At 41.3% G+C, this 8,941-nt stretch overlaps 1 protein-coding gene across 1 annotated transcript; it reads right to left on the reverse strand.

The window, feature by feature from the left end:
- Positions 1-1,034: 1,034 nt before the first annotated feature.
- LOC306927849 (uncharacterized protein) lies at positions 1,035-7,195 on the reverse strand. Its single transcript, XM_079507713.1, has 4 exons — positions 6,640-7,195; positions 5,514-5,586; positions 4,306-4,541; positions 1,035-2,348 (listed from the first exon to the last, which is right to left on the reverse strand). Exons 1-4 carry the CDS (start codon positions 6,663-6,665, stop codon positions 2,231-2,233), a joined length of 453 nt encoding a protein of 150 aa, XP_079363839.1. The 5' UTR covers positions 6,666-7,195; the 3' UTR covers positions 1,035-2,230.
- Between the last annotated feature and the right edge of the window lie 1,746 nt (positions 7,196-8,941).

The following is an 8,941-nucleotide window of genomic DNA, read 5'->3' on the forward strand; positions in this document are numbered from 1 at the left end:
TGCAACGTGTCGCAAGCTTGTATAGGTCGAGAAGTATGACTAAAGTGGATAATGCATGTTTTGTATTTGTTTTAAATCAAAATCGAAAAAGGAACTACTAACTAATGTTTTCAGATAATTGTAGTGGAAAAGTACAACATCAGTCAAATGAATTAACTTATGATGACTGTAACTCATCTAATGGATTGATCAACAACCAGAAAGCTTAAGAAAGAAATGCCACCAAAAAGTCCAAATAAAGTGTGCCATGATGAAACATGAAGCCAAACTCCTTCACACGAGTTGAGTGGTGCTGTGTTTGATCATTCTGCTCCCTGGAGGACGTGGACTGTAATTACAAGTAACCCGATATGCCATTTCTGTGTTAGTTTATAGCTACATCGTTTAAGGCCTCACTGGAATTAATAGCCACGGACATGTCAAGCCATCAATCACCACAAACAAGAGAAGTGAGCCAAGTCAATAGTCCAAAAAGTGTTCCAGTTGCAGGGATGATTACAGTGTTAAATATCACAAGTCTACTCTGTCGAGCAGTTGAGACGAATAACAGTTTAAGTCCAAATTGTATTCTGATCCCTCCAGGCCTAGCTGTCCATCATATCCATCATGTATACATTATGGATAGTGTGGACTTAAACTGTTATTCGTCTCAACTGCGATTAATGCCAAAACACTGGTCATTTTAAAAAAGTTTCATTATTTTTGCATGTTAATAAATCTGATTTGAATCCATGTTGAAAGCGGTACAAAAATAGCCCAGACAGCCAATATTAAGCTTGAATTCAGTTCCTACTCAAAATATGCCTTACAGTATGTTGCAGTTTAATGTAAGAACACACACACACAGTGTGTGTGTGTGTGTGTGTGTGTGTGTGTGTGTCTGCGCTACTCAGGAAGTGAGGCAGTCAAAAAACAGGGATTAGCAAGTGCAGTGGAAGTAATTATAGCTTTATTCTTTAAGATGAGCATAACTCATCCAATCTGACTGAATTTCACCATTGAAATAAAATTTTCAAACAAGGTGCTTTACCAGTTTTAACACAATGCTGATAACTTTCATTTACATAGATTGGTCTATAGCTCTTACTATTCTCAATGATCAAAATGCTGATGCTTTAAAGTATGCTTGAAATTATTGCTGTCACATTAAAAAAATAAATATATATAACACATTTGTAAGGGGAAATAATTGTTCATAATATACTATTTATGCTTTTTGAGAGGACCACGAAAATATTAGTGTGCTGATTTATCAGTTTTCTTCTCCCCGCCAAAGGCATCATCCTATAATTTAGCGTTTCAAACAACTGTGCTCGCTCAGACATTTTTTAAATGGCTGCAGGCACCAATCAACATTGATGTTCACTGTAAACAGTCCCATGGCATACAATATCCCATCGTATACAGAGTGTCCTCCTAACAAATTATTCATTCCCTTTGTCTTAAGCAAACCACAACTTGAACATCTCTCTCTCTCTCTGTGTGGCAATAATGTTGTGAGGCTCTCGTCTCAGTAAAGCCCAGTAACATTGTGACCTTCGTGTTCCATGACACAGAAGGGACTAGCATTACGCTAATAGCCATAACAGATATTTTGGTCCCGGGCCAGACTCAAATGCTCCTGTTTAGTAAACTGGGGCCCGATTCTCGTTCATCAATGTTCATTAAGGGGCAACAAGTGCGTCATAAAGGAAAGAATTCATGGTGGGAAGTCTTTTACAGTACACCTCTTTAGTTTTTCCTGCTTTATGCTGTCCGTACATCTGTACTTTGAGAAGTAATAGGTTGAATCACCACATTTGATTTCCTTTTGACAAACAGATACAAATAATACAGCCATTTCTTTAAAGAAACGAACAGAAAATAACAGTTTGTTATAATTAAGCACTTTTCTTTAAAGAAAGGAACAGAAAATAATGATTTGTTAGACTTCCTGATCATTATTTTCCTGTGCAAACGTCATGTTTCTATACGCTCTGTCATTTCTTTGGCATAGTCCGATATGAAACGGTTTATAAGCCTGATTAACCCTTAGTTGTATGCTCCTGTTGCATGCCGTGAACAGCAGACACACAAGCTCACAACGTGCCACATTCGTGCCGCGTTGAGAGCTTGTAGATCTGCTATTTATTTACCGAGCACAACTCAAGCACACTAACCAAGTCAAGTATAAATCAGGCTTTAGACAGAGATACGGTCCCATGCTGTGCTTGTCCCGGCTCGGCTCAGCTCAGCTCTTCTCCGCCCTCCAGCTGGGCGGGGCAGACTCCACGTTCGTTGGAGAAGGGGGTGGAGTCAGCCGTACGAATGGCACCTGTTTCTGTGCTGCTGGGCCCAGAGAACCCTTCCTGAAGCAGGACAAAAGACATGTTGAGGTGCCAGCACCACGTACCTGTACAGTACAGATTAGCCTACACACTGCATAGAGTACATACTCAGCCGGCATGGACAATGTAACGCTCCAACGGAACTGGCGAGCATAGTTCTCTGAATAAATATGTTCATGTTGAAGTATTAGGGCACCGCCGCCAGGGGTAGAGTGGCTGGATGGTAACCGCAAGGTTGCCAGTTCGAACCCGGACTCCCCCAGAGTCAGTGTCTAAGTGTCCTTGAGCAAGACACTGGACCCCCTAATTGCTCCTGATGTGCTGGTTGGTGCCTTGCATGGTTTCCGCCGCCATCGGTGTATGAATGTGTGTGTGAATGGGTGAATGTAATGCACAATCTATGTAAAGCGCTATATAAATGCACCATTTACCATTTATTAGGCCTACTCACATAGCAGCATGCATCTCAAGAGTACTGTACTATAAATGCAGACTGTAGCTTTTGTTTTGTACTTCTATGAATTAATGAATGCATGAATGAATGTCTTTGTTTTGCAGACTCATGGTCCATAGAAACACGTGTACAATTACAAACCAACATTAACCCAAACCAAATGGCGTTACCCTCAGGGAGAAAAATGTCATGTTATCCGAGCCCCAACAATAATAGTATGCCCTGTATTGGTTCAAATTGTACACATGAACTCTAAATTGGACGAAGAAGCCGTTTAGTGCCCTTGTAAGGGCCTACTAATGTAATAGTTAGAATAGAATATTGGGGCCCAGGCGGTGGCGTAACCGCCTGGGCACCCGACTGGTAATCCAGTCGCAGTGTGCCGCGGGTTCGACTCCCGAGCCCGACACGGCCTTTACTGCATGTCTTCCCCCATCTCTCTCCCATTTCCTGTCAGCCTACTGTCTGTCCCTTCAAAAACCAATAAAAAGGCGTAAGCCGCAAAAAAATATCTTAAAAAAAAAAAAAAAAAAGAATAGAATATTGGCTGCAAACCCTTGATTATTATCTGCTGTTTGCCCGATAGCTCACTCAGGACTTGGATGTCGGCCTTTAGTCATTGACTCATTTGAATCATCACATTTGAATTTGAAATTGAGTGGAGCGGGACAGACAGCTCTATAAAACAGTGGTGTCCGCAGACTTTGAGTTCTTTGAGGAGGTTTCAAATACAAGTCTTGTGATTTGACACTTTTTTATTTTTATTTTTTAAGATTTGTTTTTGCCAATTGATGCCAGGGTATTAAGTTTAAGTTCTTGTTGCAAGATATTCCAAGAATCAGGTGCACCGATGCTGAAAGCAGCCATTCCAAGTTCAGAGTTGGCAAAAAGGGACCAGAAGGCCTAGCCAATCACTGGAGCGAGTTACAATGCGACTAGGTTTCTGATGTAACATGATTATTGTGTCTTTCAGTCAGAGAAGACCAGCCCACATTATCATATAGGGTACAGTGATGAGTATCGTAGCTGTCTCCAGTAATAAACCTCAGAGCCGAGTGGTAAACTTAGTCCAGTGGCTTGAGTGTGGAGGCAGCTGCATGACGATAGATTATGTCTCCATAGTCCAGTACGGATAGAAATGTGGCTTCAATAATACGTTTTCTACAGATCCTGGGAAAATTTGCTTTATTTCTGTATAGGAAGCCAATTTTCTGACGTAGTTTTTTAACCAGATTATCAATGTGGTAGTTGATAGTTACAGTGATAGTTGATAGTTACAGTGAAGACGGACAGGAAAGAGGGAGAAAGAGAAGGGGAGAGACACCCAGCAAAGGTCGTCATGAACGGGACTGGAACACGTGACGTGCTGTCAGACCAAAGCCTATATGTGGCATGTGCCCCATGTGATTTGCCACTTTAATGAAATTGAATTGAATATATAAAAATAATCCCACTCACTCTCACTGTGACCCTTGCATAGCTTACATGTGCACTCATGATGATTTTGCTGTGAGGTTCTTATACCTTTGATCCTCTCCCGCCTTGCCCAGCTGTTCCCTCGCTGGAGAGTCTGGGGTCTGCCCCGAGGACCCCTCGGCCTCGTCATGGCCCATGCGGACCTGCGAGGGCCACCGGGGGTCCTCGCCCTCGTGCTGATCAGTGGGCTCCAGCACGATGGAGGGCAGGCGGTCCCGGTGGTACATGATGTCCTCGCTGAACGAGCTGTCCGAGTCCTTCTCCGTCGGGGTCTCAGGGAAGAGCTGGATGGAAGGAGGAGAGAGGTGATTAATGGACATTGATGATGACACTGACAGGGGGGATGCGACCCCAGACCAGAAGGAGTTAATTTCCCATTCAAACCGGGAAAGCATCTATATCATTCTAGATTTTGGCTATATATATAAACAAGTGCGTCATAAAGGAAAGAATTCGGCTGGTATATATATATATATTAGCAAAATACATACGCATATATATAGCAACATACGCATGTGTTTTTCAGAAAAATCTTATAGGATTTAGAACAGTGGTTCTCAAAAATAGCACATGTACAAGTTCGCAGCACGTCAACATCTGCCATTTTCACATTTTCTTGAAAGTGTTGTCTTGAAATGTTTGAAACACAAAACTGCTCTTCTGGGGTCCCTGGTACAAAACATTTTCAGATGGGGCGGCCAAATACATATCATTTTGGAGGTCCTTGGGACAAAGATTTGTGAACTACTGATTTAGAAGGCATTTGTAGAATCGGCCGCAGAAGGGGTCATCAATATGTCTGTACACGGACAAATGTGTCTGTGGCAAAGACCTGTCCTTGTCCGTGGCAAATGTTTGGTTTTCTCTTTTACACATCATTTTATAATGTTCTTATTTTGATCATGAGACCCAATTACCGAATGTCAGTCTCCAGGTTTTCTTCAGAATACAGTATGTATGACACTGGTTTACTAGGACACTATGGCATATTCCACAGTAGTACTAGTAGTTCTCAAATGTTTTATTTGCAAAGGACCCCCATAACTCAGACCTGTTATGTGTTTATTGTCCACTCATGTTGTATGGCCGTGGCAAAAGAAAATATTTTGACAACATAGCAGGGGAATGACCCCTGGGCCGCAGGTCAGTATGGGTTAAGCCAAATGTTCGTGCGAGCCCACCACGCATGCATCTCAGTGGGACAGAGTAGTGTGATGTGCATTCGTGCAAAATGGACGTGTTCGTTAATAATGCACCTGGTAGACTCTGCTCCCTCTTCTTGGATTCTCTTCCATGGCTGAGTCGGCTGGGTTCAGAGCTGTGATCCCACTGCAAGGGCAAATTAAATGTGTCACGTGTCGCATGTTCCTCGATTACAATGTAATGCTGTAACCGATGCACTCTCTACTTAGCTGCTTACCGATTGTACAACCTTGCCAAATTCACAGATGTAAAAGAAAGGCTTGTAAAAATACGTGACCAGAGAGAAACCTCTCAAGAGGGATTACAAACTCAAACCGAGCCTATAAAACTATGCACCAAAACGTTGTGCCTTACATTAGGCCAAGAGTATGGAAAGTAACGGTCTCAGTGCGTGCATGTGAAAATGACCACATATTATAGACAGGCTCTGGACTGGATAGGAATAACCTACTGAACAGAAAATAAAATCCAAGCTTTCCGCAGATGCTGCGGAAGGCTGTGTGTGAGGTAACTGAGGTTAAGCCAAGACGTGCTCAAGCACATGTTAACGCAAAAGGGGTTCAATTTAGGGAGCAGGCAAGAGTTTCAACAATGCACTAATCCGCAAGTAAGAACTTAATGAGATAATAGACTTGAGGAACTAGTGACTCCTCATCTTCTAAGAATGGAGGAGGGAGGGAAGAGAAAGTATACGATGATGGGGTAGAATATAATTCATACAAATTAACCATTTTACCGCCAGTGGCAGAATTTTGTTTGGAAATAAATATTTTCTCTCTATAAAAAGTATGTGATGAGTTAGTCAATGGGCCAGGCCACTGGTATGCAGAGAACATGGATGGACCTGTCATGGGTCTTGAACAAGGCTTTACGGCCACTGTTTCTTTTTTTTTGCATTCACAATTAACCCAATCACTGCATTTCTATGGCAGGTGTAAATCCAATTATGAGTATACTGTATATATATTATAATAAAGTGCTCATATTGGGGCTATACTACACTTGATTAACAGTTTGCTTAAAGCACAGAGGTACCGTTATACACTAATGTGTGGTCCTGTAGGCCTACACGTATTCAGGTCGTGTCGCAGGGGTAACAGTCCCGGCCACGTTAGCCACTTCATACAGTGTAACATATATATGTTATACATTTCACTTTAGTCTGTGTAGAGGCCTTACCTGTGTGATGCTGGAATACAACTCATCTTCGCTGGGCCGAAAACAAGGATCCACTTGACTGAAATAGGGAGACAACGGTCCACTCCTGTACTCCTGTAAGAAATCACTTTCCTTCAAAAAGCAATGCAAGGTGCTCTATCGGGCCTCATTCTTTCTTGCTGCGGTCCTTTCCCCTCCGTCTGTTCCAGCAGCACTGTCTCATTCGGTGACGCACACGACTGCAAATACTGTACTGATGGTCACGCAAGCCAGCTTTACCAACCAACAGGCTTAGCGTCAGATCCAATTATTAACCAAGCGGTGGGTGCACTGAGTGCACAGCAACGCAGCCGGGCACACAGATTATGGTGAACTCTCCGAGGGATGGACCCATTCGATATTTTACAACTTGGTTACATCATAACCAAGCCGCTATAGCCACAGGCTCTTCCTAAACTGTGTGTCTATCACCCTCGTTGTTGATGCTGGCAGCTAATGGAGTGTCCCTAAAAGTGTGTTTGTGTATTTCATACCTTTTATTTATCTGTGTTAATTAATGACTTAGTTAGTTACAAATACAATACTTACTTATTTAGAAATGATCATCGCTGAAGTGATTTTATAGTACTATTCAACTTTTGTTGTTTTTAAATGTTACTTGATTTGAACACAGGTGTTGTGAGTTGTGGTGAGTCCAAGGGACTTTGATCCATGCATTAACCTTTCCATGTCCTCTACCTACACTGAAAGTAAATGATTGTTCTGTTAATCCTGGGACTGGGAGTGCTTGTTAGGGAACAAGGAAGGTGTGACAAGTCATTTTCTGTCCCAACCACAAGGAGGCACTAACACGTTTGGGGCACTATTGGCTTTTAGAACTATGACGCTGTACTGGATAGGACACATTAACAGGATGACTGATTTTGTATAACTCACAAATCACAACCTTACATTGTTTGGAAGGTTGCATCCTCTTTGATTAACCTGAAACTAATAGACAGAAGGACAGACAGACAGACAGACAGACAGACAGACAGACAGACAGACAGACAGACAGACAGACAGACAGACAGACAGACAGACAGACAGACAGACAGACAGACAGAGTATTTCATACCTATAGATAGATCTAGATGTGTCATTGAAAGCAATACCAAAGTGAAACTTAAACCTGCAGTTATTTGTTTGAAAATAATAAAGAGAAATGCCTACATAATAGTGAACGTGTCACTCCCTAACTTTTTATAGTGCTTCTTTTATATTTATGGTTCACACAACCTGGTCAAAACAAGTACACAAGAACTGCAGTAGAAATAAGTCAAGTATCTTCCAAGATTTGAGATTCAAATGGTGTATATGCAAATCATTCATACTTGACGAACAAATACGCAAGACCATATTCAACCTACTGTATCGGATTCCATTTGAATAGAGATCAGGTCAGTTTTATTATAGTATAGTCTAAAACTAAAGAAAGTTTAGTTTTATTCACATAATTTCACATAACAATGTACTTTTCATTTCATAGCTTTTGTCCCCACACGTCTCAAGATTTGCCATTGACAATGAACGAAGAAATTACGTCAGAATTCCACTAAATAAATTAAACATCAAAACATGAAATGCCATTGACATTGAAGGGAAAATGTACGTCATATGTAAACAATCAAATCAGTTAACCAATCACAGGCAACAGGCATTCTGATTGGCCAGTATGAGATGATGATGTATGATGATGATAATTCCGCTAAATATGAAGTAAATTAAACATCAAAACAAAACATCAAATCCTATGTAAACGAGCAAATCGGCAAACCAATCACATGTTGGTGGGAGAGCTTGACCAATAAGGGACCACCTTGTGTACCTTATGTAGCAATGTCAAATGTCCGCTAACATAAATTGATGTACGATGACAAGAGCGCCCCTCATTTCACATGGGTGTGATTTTTTGAAAGTCATCTAACATTGTAATAACATGTAACTGTCCTTACAACTGCTTGTGAATATTCAAGCTCAAATGCACAAAACACATGTGATGCTTATGTTCCATGTGAGTGAGTGTACCCTCGGCCTCTATTGCAGGCTTGGCAAAACACAATAAAACAAGCACATGTATACGAGTGCCTTTGTAATTGTAACCAGTGGTGGAATTCCATTTGTACTCAAGTAAAAGTACAAAAGCATTTTACATTTTCAAATGGATACAAATCTTTTGAAAATTGCCGATCCATAAGCTCACAATGCGTCGTTGTGGGCTTGTAGATCGGCAATTTTCAAATGGCCGAAATGTATGTAGGGCTGAAGTGATTATTGTATGTTT

This window comes from Electrona antarctica (genome assembly GCF_951216825.1).
Source record: "Electrona antarctica genome assembly, chromosome: 8".
NCBI lineage: Eukaryota > Metazoa > Chordata > Actinopteri > Myctophiformes > Myctophidae > Electrona > Electrona antarctica.

What these genes read in the sequence shown, in the direction of transcription:
- LOC306927849 (XM_079507713.1), bottom strand. Translation starts at nt 6,665, where the DNA reads ATGAGTTGTATTCCAGCATCACACAG. An exon ending in TGTATTCCAGCATCACACAG is followed by an intron (nt 5,587 to 6,639) that starts GTAAGGCCTCTA and finishes TTGCCCTTGCAG; the next exon opens with TGGGATCACAGCTCTGAACC. An exon ending in AAGGCGGGAGAGGATCAAAG is followed by an intron (nt 2,349 to 4,305) that starts GTATAAGAACCT and finishes GTCCTGCTTCAG; the next exon opens with GAAGGGTTCTCTGGGCCCAG.